This window comes from Rhinopithecus bieti, unplaced genomic scaffold (genome assembly GCF_001698545.2).
Source record: "Rhinopithecus bieti isolate Rb0 unplaced genomic scaffold, ASM169854v2 scaffold_15087, whole genome shotgun sequence".
In the NCBI taxonomy this organism is placed as follows: domain Eukaryota; kingdom Metazoa; phylum Chordata; class Mammalia; order Primates; family Cercopithecidae; genus Rhinopithecus; species Rhinopithecus bieti.
This window is the reverse complement of record NW_016808547.1, coordinates 3,385,821-3,405,132: the sequence shown is the minus strand read 5'-3', so window position 1 is coordinate 3,405,132 and position 19,312 is coordinate 3,385,821. Positions and strand designations below refer to the sequence as shown.

General features: G+C 47.5%; 1 protein-coding gene across 4 annotated transcripts in view; it reads right to left on the bottom strand.

The window, feature by feature from the left end:
* Positions 1–19,312, bottom strand: part of RASGRF1 (Ras protein specific guanine nucleotide releasing factor 1) — a 126,639-nt gene that overhangs the window by 72,136 nt on the left and 35,191 nt on the right. For all 4 annotated transcript variants that reach the window (XM_017886868.1, XM_017886869.1, XM_017886871.1 and 1 more), the window contains exons 4-5: positions 14,712–14,804; positions 11,642–11,895 (exon numbers count right to left, since the gene is read on the bottom strand). In XM_017886868.1, coding sequence (XP_017742357.1) covers positions 11,642–11,895; positions 14,712–14,804 — 347 coding nt within the window. The remainder of the gene's footprint in view (positions 1–11,641; positions 11,896–14,711; positions 14,805–19,312) is intronic.

Below are 19,312 nucleotides of genomic sequence, written 5' to 3'. Positions count from 1 at the left end.
TGGTGCTAAATGAGAATGCAGGCCCCTGGTTAAAGAATTACTAAGCATTTCCAGATGGTGACAGCAGAGCATTAAATCAAGCCCAGGCTTGTCTATGCATGGGGTAGCATATCCATGGGCCAGAAGAGGGCAGGGAGCTGCTCTGGCCAGTGGCCTCTGTCTCCTCAAGTCCCAGCCTGCTGGGTTCCACACCCCCTACCCCAAGGTATCTTGGAGGAAACCAGGGCTCTGGCGAACACGGGTAAAAGCCACGGATCAACAGAAGAGCTAGAGTTTGGGATTAGCACAGAGAGGGGCTGAAATCTGCCCAATGCCCCTTCCCGGCTGTGAGACCATGAATAAGTTACCTAAGGTCTCCCAGTCTTGAGTCCTTCTGTGTAAAATGCGAAGGTGAAATGAGGAAGCCCCTGGAAGCCATGGGACAATTTGAGTGCCCAGTGCACAGGAGACGCTCGGCAAACGCTAGGTCCCCAATACCCAGTGACCGCCCCTGCTTTTTGGAATCAAAGTCAGAGAAGCCAAAAGACCCAGAGTCTTGCTGCTTGCAAAGCCTCTGTTTTGTTGCCACATAACATGCTGAACTCGTATTCTCATTGGCAGCTTAGCGGGCTGGATACAGACAGCCACATTTGCTGGGCCTTCCCCGCAACCCGTTTTCCACCCACTGCTCCCAAAGCAGCTGGTCCCAGAACACAGTCGGGGCGTCTCCTCTCCCAGGACAAGCTGTGAGGACTGAGACAATACCAGAGAGAGGCGGCTTCTGCTGCTCCCTGAAGGTACCCCCATTCCTTCCTGCCCAACCATTTCTCCCCTACTCCTTAGCTCCTACCACCTTGGAGACCTGGGAGTTTTCCCCAGATTCCCTCTAGGCTCTTTGCGGTACACTCTATTTATGGATAGGAAAACTGAGGCCCATAGAGAGAAAGTGAGTACCTCAGGAGTCAGGGAGAGCCCTGAGCCTTTGGGCAGACCCCTCTGTCTCCCTGGAATGTTCTCCTGTCTGTCTTTGGCAGCATTCTCCACGGTGTGCTCTGGGCTCCCTCCCGCCTCTGTTTCTCCAGGGCTTTCTTGGGTTGTTGGAGGTACCTGGTGTTTCCCACCTTGGGATGCTGGCCCTTCTCCCAGCTGTTTGTGCTCTGAGGCAGCCCTCCTCCATCTCACTGTCTTAGAACAATGAGAGCAGAGGGTGGAAGACATCTGGTGAGCACAGAGATGCTCCAGCTTCAAGGTGGTGTGGGGCAGGGCACAGGGGCCAGTGGATGGAGGGGCTCAGAGGTTAGAGGCTCAGGACCCCAGAGGGATGTGAAATGTCCTGCACATGCCTGCTTTGCAGATAAACAGGTAGGGTGGGGAGAAAGAGGATGTGAGAGAGATAGCAAGAGAGAGAGGAAGGGGTGAGGGAGGTAAGAGAGGGAGACGGGAAGAAAGGCAGGGAAAGAGAACAGAACAGAACACAACACCTCCAGGCTAAAGGGTGAAACTAGCAACTGCATTCCACAGAATATGTAGAAGGAAAGGAAAACTGAGCAAGACTGAAACCAATGCGAACTTAAAAATCCAAGCAGAGAAGACTTTGAACTCTCACTTCTGAGTGTGGACCCCACCAGTATTGTGAATTGTCTGTCATCTCCCTAAAGTTCCCAGAGAAAGGGTCCCTCCAGGTATGGCGACATCTTATGACCCTTGGTAAGCCTGGTTTCTGTCTGGCTCTGACCCTCAAATGAGTTTGTTGAATGGATAAATGTTCCAATTTTAAGAACCTTGGGAGTCCACATGTGAAGACCCTTCAAAATGGCCAATAGCAAGAGACCGACCCAGGGTTGCGTGATAGTGCAGAGAGGGAAGAATGTCTGACTTGAGGTGGGATGCAAGGAGGTCAGGTCAGGGGACTTTCAGGGGTTCTTGAGGGAGCCATATTTGGCAGCCATCCCCAATCTTTTTGGCACCAGGGACTGGTTTTGTGGAAGACAATCTTTTCACAGACGGATGGTGGGGTGGGGGCAGTGTGGTGGAGGGATGGTTTCAGGGTGATTCAAGTGCATTACATTTATTGTGCACTTTATTTCTATTATTATTATTATATTTTTGAGGCAGAGTCTTGCTCTGTCGCCCAGGCTGCAGTGTAATGGCGTGATCTCGGCTCACTGCAATCTCCTCCTTCCGGGTTCAAGCGATTCTCCTGTCTCAGTCTCCCGAGTGGCTGGGATTACAGGTGCGCACCAGCACGCTGGGTTAATTTTTGTATTTTTAGTAGAGATGGGGTTTCACCATATTGGCCAGGCTGGTCTCAAACTCCTGACCTCAGGTGATACACCTGCCTTGGCCTCCCAATGTGCTGGGATTACAGGCATGAGCCACCATGCCTGGCTTATTTCTTTTATTATTACATTGTAATATATAATGAAATAATTGTGCAAGTCACCATAATGTAGAATCAATGGGAGCCCTGAGTTTGTTTTCCTGCAACTAGACGGTCCCATCTGGGGGTAATGGGAGACAGTGACAGATCATCAGGCATTAGATTGTCATAAGGAGCATGCAACCTAGATCCCTCACATGTGCAGTTCATGATAGGGTTTGTGCTCCTATGAGAATCTAATGCTGCCACTGATCTGACAGGACGTGGAGCTCAGGTGGTAATGTGAGCAATGGGGAGTGGCTATAAATACAGATGAATCTTTGCTTGCTCACCCACTGTTCACCTCCTGCTGTGGGGTCCAGATTCTAACAGGCTACAGACCAGTGTTAGTCTGTGGCCTGGGGGTTGGGGACCCCTGATACATAGGATCTTGACATATGTCTAGATTCTTTTAGATAACCCTGAGTACTGCCATGGCAAGACTTAGGATTGCCATTCTCAGACAGCTTCAGCACAGCAGACAACTGTTCAGGAAGGACCAGGGAGAAAATGAACCTTCTTATATCCCAATACTGCACATGCCTGTGCAGTAGCATATCAGGAACATCATAAGGTAGAATTATAAAAATACAGTTGATGAAGCCTCCATTTCTAAGGTTAAATTTAAAGAATTTAACTTGTAATCCTACTACTCAGAAATTACTATCATTGCCCAGCCAACTAAAAAAATTATCTCATTTTGACTTGATTTGCTTAAAAAAATCAAATTATTAATGGGTTGGTTGAACATTTTCTTATATATTGGCCATTTGTATTTCTTTTTAAAAAATTGCCTAGTCATGGTCATTGCTATTTTTTCTCTTATTAATCTTTTCTCTCTTATTAATTTTAAATAACTATATTAAGTGTACAGTCTGACATCTATGTTGTAGACATCTTTGCTTAGCTATTTGCCTGTTAATTTTGTGTCTAGTGTTATTCTGAAGTTTTTCCATTTTTCCTTGTAAAGTGGGCCATTTTCTTTCTGGTTGGCTTGGGGAATCATATCTTTCCCCACTCCCAGACTGCTTACATACTCATGTATATATTATTTTATTGTTTCATTTTTACATGTAAATACTTAATTATTGTTTGCTTTGGTGTATGATATGAATAAGGGAGATAGACATAGCCTTTCCTTCAGTTTGGTTAGCCAATTGTCAATTCTGTTAATCAAATATACCAGCTATTTACTAGGCTAGTTTTTCATAGTTACCAAATTCTCGCCAGATGAGGTGGCTCACACCTGTGATCTCAGCACTTTGGGAGGCTGAGGCAGGTGGATCTCTTGAGTCTGGGCACTATAGGGAGACCCCATCTCTACAAAAAATAAAAAACTTAGCCACGCATGGTGGTGCACACTGGTGGTCCCAGCTACTCAGGAGGTTGAGAGGATGGCTTGAGCCCAGGAGGCAGAGGTTGGCAGTGAGCCAAGATCACATCACTGCACTCCAGCCTGGGCAACAGAGTGAGATCCTGTCTCAAAAAAAAAAAAAAATTCAAATACATGCGTAAGTCTCTTTGTGGACTTTCTATTTTATTTTGTTGATCTTGGATTAGTCTTAGGTTGTTTTTATTACTTAATATATTTATAAGCCTTTATAATATATTTTAATTACAGGTAGGAAATTCTTTCGTTGTTTTTTAAGAATATTATCTGTTTGTATGCATTTATTCCTCCAACTGAATGTTAAAATCATTTTGCTAGGCTGCACTTTGATTGGCATCACATTAAATTTACAGAATATTCTGGGTGAAATGACATCTTTACGACACACATACTTTCTTTTTTTTTTCGAGACGGAGTCTCGCTCTGTTGCCCAGGCTGGAGTGCACTGGTATGATCTTGGCTCACTACAAGCTCCACCTCCCGGGTTCACACCATTCTCCTGCCTCAGTCTCCCTAGTAGCTGGAACTACAGGCACGCGCCACCACGCCTGCCTAATTTTTGTATTTTTTAGTAGAAATGTGGTTCACCGTGTTAGCCAGGATAGTCTCAATCTCCTGACCTCATGATCCACCCACCTCAGCCTCCCAAAGTGCTGGGATTACAGGCATGAGCCACTGCACCTGGCACAACACGCATCTTTTTGTCCAGGATGCTAGTGTGTCTCTCTACTTTACTATGCCTTTGTTGATGCCTCATCACATAGATACTTTGTTTATTCCTAGACATTTTATGTTCTTGTTGCTATTTCTCATAGTATATTTTCTAAGTGGTTTCTGTAGATATAGGGAAAAGTTACTGATTTTTCTTTTTTTTTTGAGACGGGGTCTTGCTCTGTCCCCCAGACTGGGGTACGGTGGTGTGATCTCAGCTCACTGTAGCCTCGGTCTCCTGGGCTCAAGCGATCTTCCCACCTTAGCTTCCTGAGAAGCTGGGACTGCAGGTGTGTGCCACCATGACCTTCTAATTTTAAGTTTTCTGTAGAGATGAGATCTCCCTATGTTGCCTGGGCTGTTCTTGAATTCCTGGTTAAAGCAATCCTTCTGCCTCAAAAGTGCTGGGATTAGAGGCATGAGGCACTGTGTCCAGCCTGATTTTGCTTATATTTTAACAACATGAACTCCTAATAGTTTTTAGGAGTTTTTTTTTTTTTTTTTCATTGACCCTGACCTTGGGTCTGCCCCACAGAGCTGCTTCTCTTCCTTCTCTTCTCATTAAATAGCAGCCCTTCCCACCAGGCTCTCAGACAGAACCTGGGAATCACCTATCACCTCTTCCCCCTTCACCCCTATATCTACTCCATCAAAGTTGCTGATTCTGCTGTCTCCTGTCTGTTGCATCTGCCACTCCTGTCACCTCTGCCTAGACCATTGTCAGTGGGCCCCTAACTGGTCTTTTGCTTCCACTCTTGCTCCTGGTCCACACATTCTCCACACAGTGGATTCATCTCTTAAAAATTGAATCCAATCAGGAGAGTGGCCTTAACTTGGCCTTCAGCCCCCTGTAGGAACTGCCTCTGTCTGTCTCATGGGCTACTCCCTCTTCCCTATGCTCTCTCACCACTCTGGCCTTCTGTTCCCTGGATTTGCTTTCTTCTGCCTTAAGGCCTTTGCACAGGCCATTCCCTTTGCTCTCACCACCCCCTTTGTTGGCATAGCTCTTCTATTTATCAGAGCCAGAGCGAGAGAGAGAGAGAGAGAGAGTGTGTCTGTACACACATAAATGTGCTATTTTTAAGACCAAGTTTTGGTAAAAAAAATTGGGAAGTTTTCTCCTTTTATCCAATGTTCTATAACAGTTTAAATAAAAATGATTGATTCTTTTAAAATGCCAAGTTCATTGTGACCCTCTAAGGGGATTATACCATGGACCTTTCTCAAATCTACATGACCCCTTGAAGGTGGAATACCTAATAACATCTTGCAGAACTAGTGTTTCATTCACTCATTCAACATATAGTTATTGAGTACCTACTAGGTGTCAGGCACTTGCTCAGACAATGGTCTCCCTGCGTCTAACTTCAGCAATCATAAAAACAGAAATAGTCCCCATCAAGGCTGCTGGATGCACAGTTCTAGTGGGCACCATTCACAGCTTAGTGTATGTCAGGGGTTGGCAAACTATAGCCCATGGGCCAAATCTAGCATAGCTGCTGTTTCTGTATGGCCTGAGAGCTTAGAATAATTTTTACATTTTTAAATGGTTGAAAACAAAAGAAAAGTTTTACTGTAATATAGCCACACTCATTTGTTTTTGGATTATCTGTGACTGCTTAGTTGTAACAGAAATGGTATGTCTCACAAAGTCTAAAACATTTGCTAACTGGCTCTTTACAGAAGAAAGTCCACCCACCCCTGTGCAACGTGAACAGTGCCCCCAGAACTGTTCAGTGCACAGCTGGTGCAGCTGTAATCTATGGCCCTGTCCCCACTCACATTGAACAGTTAATATAGTGAGAGACATAAACACAAAAAGAAATCTTTATTTAAGTGTGATGCATGCAACAAAGAGAAGCATAGGGGCTCTGGGACAGCACGACCAAAGCACATAAACCAGTGGTGGCAAGGGGCATGGGGGTGGTCAGGGACATGGCAACCAAGGAAAGACATGAAGAAAGAGTAGGATTGCTGTCAGAAGGAGAGTAGGGTGGGAAGAACGTTCCAGCAAGAGAAGTGGCCTAACTGCAGGACATGTTCATTTTGCCTGGTTCGCTTCCTGAGCCCAGAAAGGGGCATGACGTAACCAATGCCAGTCCAAGGCAGATAGGGCTGGGCAGGAGCAGGACTAAACCAGGCCCCTTCACTCTTGCCCCCACACCCTGCCTGTTGCATTGCACCAGTCACTCATCATGGGTTCCGGGCCTGCCCCTCGTCACCCTCCAGCCCATGCAGACAGGATGAATTGATTGTGGCATGCTCTCCTGCTGAGCCTCATCATTCCCTCAACTCAGGGCTCCAGGCAGCCACTGCCAATCAGTCAGCACAGGAAGCAAGATATAAACCATCTGCCACCAGGACAGGCTGCCTCTTGTCATGGGCAACACCTGTGGTTCCCAGCACATGGCACTGGGCATGGTTTTTATTAAAGGGAAATAGCCAGTTTCTAAGCTTATTGTCTTGACTGAACAAAGCCTGCTGCAAATGTTTAGTTCAAAGATCTTTTCCCCTCTATTTGAGAAGTACACAGTTAACACCCTCCCCAGCTCTGCAACATCCTCGATGAATCTGCCAAGCTGGAGAGAGGCTTCTGTCCTCCCAAGGACCTTTTAAAATGAGCTTCAGTAAATCACCAAATTAGCATCAGGTCTCTAATGTGGCTGTATATTTCAGCCTAAAAGCAAATCTAGGGGAGAGCTACATATGGAAAAGCTTTGCAGCAAGTGAGCTGGCAGCTCCACCATGGCTTATGACACACAGACCTTTGTGCTGTGGTCTGAGGCAAGGAGAGCGGCGAGGTTCACGCCCTGGATCGGCCCCCACAGTGTGGACAGCAAGTGAAAACGTGGGTCTCACACACAAGGGGGAGTTCTCCAACAGAGGGTGCATGCCCAGACCTGTGCTGTAATGACCCACACTCATTAGCAGTAGGGGCAAGGAAAATGGGTTCCTGGAGAGGATTCCAGCCCATTATTTAACAAGGCAGCAGCGGGAAGCTGGGGCCTTACCATTAAACAAATCTAGGTTACAATCCCAGCCTGCCCCACTCACTGTGTGCTATTGAGCATTTCCTGCCACCTCTCTGATCCTGGCTTCAGCCTCATGGGTGCCTCTGAGGATCAGAAAGCATGCAGGTCAAGTGCTGGCAGAGAGCCCAGCACAATGCAGGTCCTATAAAGCATTGCCATAGTATGGGAAGTGCAGTCTAGAAACTTCAATCCTGCAAAGCGCTGAGTGGGGGCTGTTTTAAGGTAACAAAAAAAAAAAAAAATTCCAGCTGTTCCTTACGTTTGCAAAAAATCATAGAGCTTGTGCTGTCCCCAAGTGACCATGTATAAGGCAAGGATGATCTGGAGACCATCATGTTCCAGCTCTTCCTTCCCACCCTGACCCCTGGGGAAGGAAAGATTTCTGGCTTGCACATGTTTGAGAATAGGGACCAGGGTGGAGGAGAGGAACCAGCCTCATCAGACTTGCAGCTATTGATATAACCACCAGGGCTTCTCACTTAATCTAGGAAGACAATAGAGTAAATTACATTGACTGATTTTCAATGTTGAACCAGCCTTGCATTCCTGGGATGGATCCCACTTGGTCAGGATGTATTACTCTTTTTATATATTGCTAGATTCACTTTGCTATTTTGTATATATGCACATGAGGGATATTGGGCTGTAGTTTTCTTGTGATGTATTTGGTTGTGATATGAGGGTAATGCTGACTTGTAAAATGAGTCAGAAGTGTTCCTTCCATGTTATATTTGATTTTGATTTCTTGCATGGTGCATTATTATGGAGCACCTGGGCTATGTTGGGCTCTGTGCTAAACACTTTACACCAAGTCTCTTGATCCTTTAGTGCCTGTAAGAGGCAGGTACCATTCCTGGGGCAGCCTTTTCTGATGACCTCTAGAGTCCATATTCTAGAGGTCTTGGGAATTGATCAGGCTGCTGCTATTTTTCCTGAGATCAATAAAATTGCTAAGGTAGGCAACAGTTGGCCTTGGGCCCATCGTAAAGAAGTTGAAATGGGCAGCATCCTTGGGATGAAGAAGCAGCTACCTGGGGAGATGGGGATGGGTAAGGGAGCTTCTCAGGCTGAAGCCTGTGGAGGATACCACTTGTCTTTGTTCTAGGCAGGCATGCACACTGCCTAGGAGGCCCCGAAAGCATCGCATTCATAGTGTCACTATTCAGAGCTGGAGGATCTTAAAGGGCATCCAATTAAACTTCTAAACCTCTTTGATGTTTCTGACAAAGGGTTACTCTTCTGAATTCTTACTGTGATGGGGAGCTCATTACTTTTCCAAACTTTTGCCTCTGGGTCCACCAGCCTTCAGTTATCCAGGCCCCTACAAGGCACCAGGGAAGTGCGCTCAGATGCACATTTGCCTCTGCTGGCAGGATGCAAACATGTGCTGGGCAGTCATGCCTGCTCAGGCCCTGGAGTCCCTCCATGCTCACTTAGCCTCTCTACCAGCCTCCCATCTTCCACTCTCCCCAAGGAGTGCCCCCTACATGGCAGAGGGGCTGAGCTTCCTGCAACAGACCTGACCATGACATTCTCTGCCTGAAATGTCTGATGGCTCCTTCCTGCCTCCAGAATCAAGTCCCACTCTCACCTTTGGGCCTTCGCACATGCTGTTCTCTCTACCTGAAAAGTTCTTTCCTCCTTCTCCTGTAAACTCTCTCGTGTCCTTAAAGACTAAGCTCAGACACCACCTCCTCCAGGAAGACTCTGGTGGTTCTCACCTTTCATGGCAAACATCTGCTGGATCATTCGACTTGATGGTGGGGTTTACATGGCTCACTCTATATATGTGAACCCAGCACGCAGCCAGGCACTCTGTGTTGCTTGTTGAATGAGCGAGTGGATGAGTGTCCTTGCCTTTGGTGGGGCTGCTGGCTACCAACCCATTCCTTCCATCCCTAATCATTGCTGGGGCCCCACCCTATGGACTGCCTTGTATTGACAAGAGAAAGGAAAAAACAGATTTGGGTAAATCTTTCCACTTGCCCTGCTGAAGGGCACTTGCCCTGTTTTGTTTCTGGGTCTATCTTGAAGTCTATCATGTTTCCTTTTAAGGTCATTGTTGAAAATATCAGCTTCATGAGAAGGCAAACCCCCCCCCCCTTTCCTCCTTCTCATTTGTTCTCCATTAAAGGTATCTGACCTGATCCATTCAGTTCTTTGAAGATAAAAATATAAAACCATGTTGTCATTTTTTTTTTTCCGAACAACTTTTGAACAAATGCTGTGAGCTGGCATGAATATTCTCTATCAAAGATTCCAGGTCAAAAGAATTCTATTTCAGATGAATCAATGAAATATAATAAAATTACGAAAAGGTAACAAACACAAAAGGACACCTCTTAGCGATGATGATAAATCGTCACCAAAAGTTTGCATTGGTGGCCTAATATGCAAAAAAAGTACAAACAACATAGAACTACACCACTGCCTCCTGAAGTAAACCTCAAATAAGGAATCATGGTGGAGATAAACACAGGCAGCCACCTCTGTTTATCTCAAGCCTCCCATTTTAGTGCCATCTGGGACCAGTAGCATCAGCAGCACCTGCAAGCTCGTTGGAAATGCAGTCCCCCGGGCTCCACCCAGACCTACAGATGGGCTTGTGTTTGAGAATCTGTGAAGTCAGCTGAGCTATCAAGGGTTTGCTCAGCAAGGAACACGTTCTTCACATCTTTCATTCAAATTCCAGGTCACTGAATCTAAACAACCCACTTGGAGTTTCTGGGTTAAATGTTACCTGATTTCACACACACATAATTCTTTTTTTGTTGTTGTTTTAGTCAATGCATAAAAAGCATTTATTGAATGTCTAAGAACTGTGATCAGCATGTCTATTAAAAAGCAACCTTGTGGGGCCCTGTGATTCAGTCTGGAAAAGGTCTCATGAGGCCAAAAGCTATTTTCCTCCTCTTGCCTGCTTCTCTCTCTTTCCTTCTCTCTCTGTCCCCCATATTCTGATGCCTTGTCCACATCTATGGTGTCACCTGTCTGACTCCAATGACTTTCAGTTTCTTCAGCCCAATCTCTCACCTGAGCCTCAGACTCATGTCTGACTCACAACCTCATACACCCCCTCCCTGGGGTGTTCCACAGTCCCCTCAAACTAGGCACATCACACTGTTAGGGAAAGGGGAAGAGGAGGACACAGGGAAGGTGGCCCTGGGTCCCAAATATTCATGCAGAGGGCTTGGAGAAAAGGCTGGTTGAGATTAGTGAAAGGACTGAATGCTGAATATTTGAAAAGAAATGTAGTTGAATGAACATCTAGGGGAACATAATGATTTACTTTAATTAGTAGATGACATTCCATTGTAAATAGCACGCTGTTTGCGTGTCTTCATTTTTGTTGCTTTTATCTAGTTTATACAATTTTATCACCCACCAGAAAGCTCATTTAAACCATTTCCTTTTAAAAAGAAGTCAACAGCAGAAGAGCAGCCATCAGCGCAGCCTTCTGAAGAACCATAAACCTCATACTAATGCCAGGGTCACCATCTGGGAGACGTGACAAAGATGTAAGGCATGTGGGTAGCGTGCCACAGCAGAACTCTAAGGCACCTGAGAATTGTAAGCTTCAACCTGGCCTCCAGGTCATTATGATGGCATCAAGGTCGAAGAATATTTTATTTTACGTTTTGTAGCTTGATTTATAACTCTTGAACATTTAAACCAGGGTTCCTTAACTGTGGCACTACTGACATTTTAGTTGGAATAATTCTTTGTTGGTGGGGGACTGTTCTGCATATTGTAGGATATTTAACAGCACCTCTGGCCTCTACTCATTAGATGCCAACAGCAACCTCCCTCAAGTGGTGACAATCAACAATATTTCCAAACATTCCTAAGTGTTCCCTGGGGAGCAAAACTGCCCCAGTTGAGGCCCACTGGTTTAGACCTATACTTTGTGAGCCTACATTTGTGCCCCTGCCCCAGACCCCACAATTGTTGGGGTTGGTGGTTTCTAGCCATGTGATCTTGGGCACTTCCATCCTCTCTGGGCCTCATCTGCACTTAGTGGGAAACACATGAGAGAGTGTGTCAAAGCTTAGCTGTGGCCAATGCTCACTAGTCTCCTTCCTGCCTTGGTCAACCTTTAGGGGTGCTCACCTGTTCAGGAAGATGCTGCTGACATCATCATGTGTGATGGGAGGCTTCTTGGAGCTGGCGGCCATCCGCAGTGGGCGCAGGAAATTGTTGACAAGGATGTGTAGCTGCTGCACGTACTCAGCCTCAGCCTCCAGCATGCTGAACACCACCTGGTTCCTCTTGCGCATGCTGTCAGCATGGGGTGACCGGATGTAGTCCTGGATGATGGTCTTCCACTTCCGCCGGCACAGCCAGCCCCGCAGGAAGCTCTGCACCTGGGCAGCAAGACCAGTGGGGAGAGGCTCCTGTCAGGGAGGCTGAACCACTCCTGTCCTTCGAGGCTGTGAGCTCCCCAAGGGCAGGGACCAAGGCTTTGTTATTCCTATGCCGGGCATGTAGCAAAAAGAGCTCAGATGTAACCAGGTCTGGCTCTGTTGCCCACATGATGCAGGGCAAGTTGTTTCGTTGCTCTGAGCTAATTTTCCCATCTGTAAAATGGGGCTAAAGAGATGATGGCTAGACTGAAAGTGTGGTCCACAAATTGGACCAGCATCTCTGAAGAGCTTATTGGAAATGCAGATTCTCAAGCCCCACCCCAGACCTCTGCAGTTTAACAAGACCCCTTGGGTTGCTTTGGAAGCACTCGCTGGAGGAGGGAAAATGTGGCTCCATGTCTCCATAATGGGAGGTCGCCTGAGGATAAAGGGTTGCAGGGCTGTGCTGGGCACGGGTCATGCCTTGTGTTGTCTAATGACTTGCCTGAAAGCCCAGAAGTTTCAATTAAAGCTCTTCTGGATAGAAAGGTGATTATCAAATTGAACAGAACATGGAAAATTAGTTAACTCATACTTAGCCCTCATCAGCGGCTTCTGAGTCCTGGTGCCTGCCTGGAGCCTCTCCTCCTGACTCAGTAGGGAAATGAACAGAGACAACTCAGTTGCCTTGGAGCTGGGCTGCTTGGAGTGGCCTCGTGTTGGCAAGAACTCGGGAAAGGGCCTTGATTGACATGCACACAGAGAGTTGTTTTAAGCTGTACAGGCTTCCAATCAAGGGCTTCTGAGCTGTGTGCAAGCTCACAGTCCACACTGGGAGGAAGGGTGCTGGGATGAGCCACTGGGGACCAGGCAGAGGTGCTCATACAATATTCTCCACTGAAAGGACCACTGTCTCCAAACAGCAGGTACAGTTGTCCAGGGGCAGACCTGCTGGCTAGAGATGGGTGCTGTGGAGAGAAGAGGCCTGCCCAAGCCCCAGGAGCTACCTCTGAAGATAGGAAGGGCTTTCTCAAAGAGGGAGGGGCTTACTCTGAGGTTCCAGGAGGGTGAAAATAGAGCAATGGGAGGTGGATTTCAGCTAGCCTTTAACAAAACGTTCCAACCAGAATGCTCCAAATACAGGGGTGGGCTGGGAAGCTCACTGGGACTATAGCAGAGAACATGGGTCAGGGCATCTCTGCCCAGATGGGACTTGACTCAGACCTGGGTGGCAAGTCCCAATGCCTGTGGGGCCCTGGCAGTTCCTAGAGGTGCGTGAAGCTGGCGGGGTGGGGCGGCGGGGGTATATCAAAAGGTGGCACCTCTTGCCTGGGCCAGCTGCTGTCATGTGCAGGAGGTGACCTGGGGCTGCTGGACCTTCTGCTTTTTAAGGAGATGTTGTGTCCCAGCAGCATAGCCTCTGGAGCTTGGCTGCCAGGGTTTGAATGTTACTCTGTATATACTTAGCTGTGTGACCTTGGGCAAGTTCCTTTGCCTCTCTGTATCTCAGCTTCCCCGTATGTAAAATGAAAATAATAAATAAACCTCAGAGGATTTTAGTGAGGACAGAATTAATCTGCATAAAGCTCTTAAAATAATGTCTGGCACATAGAAAGTAGTTAATTAATGTTAGCTATTTCTATTCTTAAGAAACCAGAAATCCAGATTTTTGTGTGATGCGTTTAGCTTTTAAAGCACTGGCAACAAATTTTAAAATGTAAACCAAAAAAAAAAAAAAAAGCCCACTGGGATGAAAATGTCAAAATCTCAAACACACTGGTAAGCTGAACTTGGCCCATGGGACGCCAGTTTGCAGTTTCTAGGGATGGCATTGGGGTCCTTTTATGCACTCAACAAATAGGATTCTGTGGTTTCACCTGTTTTTCTTAGGGTGAGTCAGGCTCCCCTGCCTTGAGTCTGGCAAGCTACAAACACAGCCCATGCTCCTTCCCTCTGCCACACCACCACAGGGTGGCCCATGGTATGTCACTACTTGGCCACTGGGCAGATCCCTGGTAGCTTCTGAGATGTCTGTTCCTCCTGAACTCTCATAGGGTAAAAGCAGTGAGGTCCAAAAAAGGCTGGACTACTGTGCTGGGTCTGCTGGGGACTCAGGAGGTACTTGTGAGAGGGGGCATGTACATGGTAGTGGGGGTGGCATGCCAGGGAGTGGCAGCGGAGAGGTGGCCCTGGGGGTCTTGGCAAGGTGAATGGCAATGTGAGGAAAGTGGTCAGCTGAGAGTCCCGGGCCTGGGTTTCTGTCCTGGCTTTCCCCACTCCTTCCTCTTGTGGAACCTTGGTTTTCTTTTCTTTTTTTGAGACAGAGTCTCACTCTGTCACCCAGGCTGGAGTGCAGTGGCATGATCTTGGCTCACTGCAAGTTCCACCTCCCAGGTTCACACCACTCTCCTTCCTCAGCCTCCTGAGTAGCTGGGACTACAGGCACCCACCACCAGGCCTGGCTAATTGTTTGTATTTTTAGTAGAGACGGGGTTTCACTGTGTTAGCCAGGATGGTCTCGATCTCCTGACCTCGTGATCCACCTGCCTCGGCCTCCCAAAGTGCTGGGATTACAGGTGTGAGCCATTGCGCCCGGCCCTCAGTTTTATCTATAAAATGGGGCTGAAGCACTCTACCCCACAGGGATAACCAGAAGAAATGACTTGACAAGGTACCCTTCAGGGATAAGGGGTTGTGGGCTCTGTCTTTGGAGCTGAGGTTGGGGGATGGGGGGCACGCCCTGAGGACAGTGGGACTGTGGGTGGATACTGCCAACCCTGGGCTGGCTCTCTAAAGAGAGAGCTCCAAAGAGGGCCACCCAGAGGGATAGTACAGACCTTCTTAATTTTCTTGATGTCGCTGTCTTCATCATTGGGGGTAACAGTCTGTGTGGACTGGATGCGCTCATTGTCCTTGAGCAGGGATGCGATCTGCAACAGAAACACAGGTCAGCCTGCGAGGGACACTGGTTCATGGAGGCCCCAGGTCTTTGAGCGGTGGGTGGCAGGCACAGGGTGGCAGCCAAGTGCCCTGCCTCTTCTTCCCCAAGAACCATGATGCCACAGCTTGTGATTCTGACTCTGTGCATCCAGGTCATGGAACCAGACAGGCCCCAGACATCTGTGAGAAGCAAGTGCTGCATGGGGGATGGGTAGACACCTGGGTTCCAGGCCAGCTGGGCTGCCCAACCACAGTGACCTTGGATGAAGTCCTTCTGCTCTCGGGGCTATAGCCACCTCATTTGTAATCTCAGAATTTGACCTAAATCTGTGATTCTCCTCCCTACTCCCCAAACCACTAGTCCCTTTATTTTATAATTTTTGCTGTGATAGAACACATGTAACATAAAATTTACCATTTTTACCATTTTTAAGGGTATGGTTCAGTGGTATTAAGGACATTCACAGTGTTGTGCAACCATCACCACCATCTACCTCCAGAACTCTTCATTTTGTAAAACTGAAACTCTGTACTCATCAAACAATAACTTTCCATTCCCCTTCCTCCCAGTCTCTGGCAACCACATTCCACCTTCTGTGCCTCTGAATTGGACTCCTCTAGGTAGCTCATCTAAGTAGAATCATGCGCTATTTGTCTTTCTGTGACTGGCTTATTTCACGGTGCATAATGTCCTCAAGTTCCTTTCCATGTTGCAGCATGGGTCAGAGTCTCCTTCCCTTTCAAGGCCCGAGCAATATTCCCTCGTGTGTGTAGACCACATTTTATTTATCCATTCCCCCTTTTGATGGGCATCTAGGTAATCCCTTTATTTTTCAAACAAAATTGTATCTGGATATAAATCAGATAGAGCAGGTGGCTCCGGGTGAAGCCCTGCTGGCTTGGCGCTTTCCTTCCTGGGCAGCCCCAAAGCACCTCTTAGAATCAGAGGCCTGTTTTAATCATAACCCCAAAACTGCTGGCCTAGAAAAGTGGAATAGCTCTTTGAATATCTAGCTGCTCTAAACATCTCCTTTTGCATAATTTGGGGATCACAGATGTCGACATAGCTGCAAGAACAAAACCAAGGCATGGTGCCTAGGAGAAGGTGCACCTTAAGCTGCACTGTGGCCAGGGGCCTCTGGGACTCATCCCATAGAAGGCCAGTGGTGTATCCTCCTGCGCAGGGCTCATCCAACCACTCCAATTCTGTGAGTCCTTGTTTTGTGTCCTGTAGCAGGGTTCCCACTGCACCACGGACTTTCCTGTGAAAATGCTGGAATTGCCTGTCTACTCTTCTATCTTTGCTGTGAGCTCTAAGGGAGAAGGGATTGCAGCTGTTTCATTTATTGTGCTCCTGGTGCCTAGCGCGACGTTGGGCACTCAGCACATTCTTGTTGTCTATACAAATCAGTGAATTAAAAAAAAAATCAGAGCAACAGCAGCAACAAAAACATTAACCAAGGGAAAACACTGCAGTAATGAAGCCCTGCATGTCTAAAGATAGTAGCTTGGGGGATTCTATGAACACAGCCACAAAGCCCGGTGCTGTTCCCTCTTGGGAACACATGGCTTTTGTCCCCTCAAGGCCACTTGCTGAACCACAGGATGAATGGGTGCTCATAATTGAGCAAATCAAGCACTTTGAAAGCAAAATGGAACAGTTACCCGCTCTTCACTCCCTGGTTGCTAAAATTACCCCTGTGATTGAAGAGTGGCCGAAAATATCTAACTGAGAAATAGTCAGCATGGAGATGGGCTTTTCTGCCCTCCCCCTCCCCCTTTTTGATCCTTTGAGAACATTTGCACATTGAAATGATGACTGATTCTTTGATCTGGACTCTAAAGGGCTAAGGAACACACAAGTGTGTGTACACACAAACACACACACATGCCTTTGGAGCCTGCTCAGTCAACACCTTAACCTTCAGCTTCTTCTCACCTCTGTGCTTTCTTTGCCAATTTTGGGATTTGCACATAGCAACTCTTTTCACTTTAGGATGGTGATATGTGTGTGTATGTGTGCTGGGGTGGGGGAAGTGGTCTGTGTTTAAAACTGATGGTGATCTTCTCAGAGAGAGACATTCCGGGACATCTACTCAACAGGCACCAGGGCAGAAAAACAGATGCAATTAGGTCAGGCACCATGCTACATGCACAGGCAACAATGGTAGCTTTGGAGTCTTTATTTAAGGATCAGGCTAAGTGGGCAAAGCTCTGGAGGGTTGCAAGCCTGGGGACCCTGCAAGAGTCTTGAACTATGTCTAGTCTTGGCCGATTGCAACTAGGAGCCAATATCGGGCTGGTGGTGGGAGCCCCAGGCCTAAAGGGCTCATGGAGGGCTCATGGAGGCAGCCTTTCCCTGACACTGGCAGGTGCCTCCTAGAAGTAGATTTTGCTTTGCATCCTGCTTTGTTTGGTTACATCCTGCCCCACTTAGTTGACCCTGGTGAATTACAGCCATGGGGAACTGGACCTCTGACTCACACCCTGACTCTGACTGGCTGACTCCACACCTGGCTCCATGCCTGGTGTCTTGGCTGGCTCCTGCCCACCCACCACCCTCAGACTGGCTTTCTTTGCCCCTAGAGGCAAACTCTTACTTGCTACACCTGCTTTGGTCATGGTGCACTGGCTCCTGCTCTACCCTACTCCCCTCTCTGGAGACACTTTCTTTAACCCAGAATGTGTTTAGTCGGTGCAGTAATGGGTGATGGAATCAATCCAGGTCTTTTGCTCTTTGTTAGCAGCCAAGGGTTTACTAAAGATTGCTGCATTGCTTGCTTTTCAAGCAGGTGCCACACAACTCAGCTGTCTTTCCTGCCTCCCTGCCTCCCTCTGCCCCCATCCAAGCCTAACAGGTGCCCCCATCTCTGTTTTCCTTTGTGCCAACCTTATCAGCATGCTCTGATGGTGTCTGTTTGGGCACCGTGCCAAGTGCCCCTTCCCTGGAGGAGCTCCCAGCCTAAGAAGGAGGTCAGGCATTCATAGAGGTGACTTGCAATCCAACAAGGCCAGGCCAGAACAGAGCTGTGTACCCACTGCCATGGGAGGGCCTCGGCCAGGAAGTGGCAAGGCTCCCCAGGAAAGGTTTTGAAGGGCAAACAGGAGTCCAACAGTTGGTATATGTGGGGGAGAGAATTCAAATAGAGGGAATGATATGAACAAAGGCATGGGTGTGATAGAGTGTTGTGTGCCAGGGCAGCAAGTCTTGGGAATGGGGGATGGCAGGAGATGGGCAGCAGGGCCACAGCAGGGAGAGTGGCCATGGAGAGGGGGTGCTGGTGGGGAAGGACCAAGGCCACCCTCCCCTCCTTTCCCCAGAGCAGTCTTCTACCTATTTTATATATTGGGGTTCCACATCAAAGTGTGTTTGCAAAACTGATTCTAGGCCAGTTGCGATGTCTCACACCTATAATCCCAGCATTTTGGGAGGCTGAGGCAGGTGATCACCTGAGGTCAGGAGTTCGAGACCAGCCTGGCCAACATGGTGAAACCCCATCTCTACTAATAATACAAAAATTAGCTGGGTGTGGTGCCTGTAACACGAGCTACTTGGGAGGCTGAGGCAGGAGAATTGCTTGAACCTGGGAGGCGGAGTTTGCAGTGAGCCAAGATCGTGCCATTGCATTCCAACCTGGGCGACAAGATTGAAACTCCATCTCCAAAAATAAAAAAATAAAAAAACCTAAAACTGATTCCAAGGCTAAGTCTTCATTTTGAACCTTAGGGTAAAGATCTCTGCAGTTCCCTCCACTGTCAGCCTTCTGGGATATGTGTGTTCCCATGCCAATAAAATATTACAGCCATCTGCAAACTCCTATGCTGCCCTTTAGGGCCTGTCTTAGCTATCCAAATTTACTTCCAATTGCAAATGGGAGAGAAATAGCTATTAAGAAAATGAAATCATGCCAAACTGAGCATTCTAGAGGAGGGGAGGAGTCTTCTCAGAGGCAGACGTTCCCTTGTTTAGATGGTTCCTTGATGGGGTTTTCTGGTAATGAAAGAGAAGGCCTGATAGGATTGTTTAGAAGGGAGAGAAGAGACTAAGTCAGCAGGGGATTGATTAACTTAGTAACGTTACAGGTGTGTCAGCATGATCTCCTGTTACAGAGATGGCTGGGGTGGGTGCCACAGGATGGAGGGTACAAAGGGAGAAGAGACAGGCTGGCTTCATGGATGTGTGGCCTGTGCATTTGCACAGAGCCCCAGGCTTACAAGGGCCCAATGGTTGGTTTAAGCTTCTGCAGTTGCTGTCTCGAAGTTTTTAAGGGCCCCACATTTTCTTTCGTGCTGAGCCCTGCAAATTACAGAGCTGGTCATGAAAAAAGTTACAGACAACAATATAATGGTAAATTATAAATGGTAAAGCTCTCTGAAAGGAAAACTGACTTGTAGCATTTGCCAGTTCCCATGATGTCAGCCCATTCCTAGCTCAGCCCATTTCAAGCTACCAAAGGTCAAATACGCAGCTAGCGAAATTCTTGAAAATCTAGCAGTT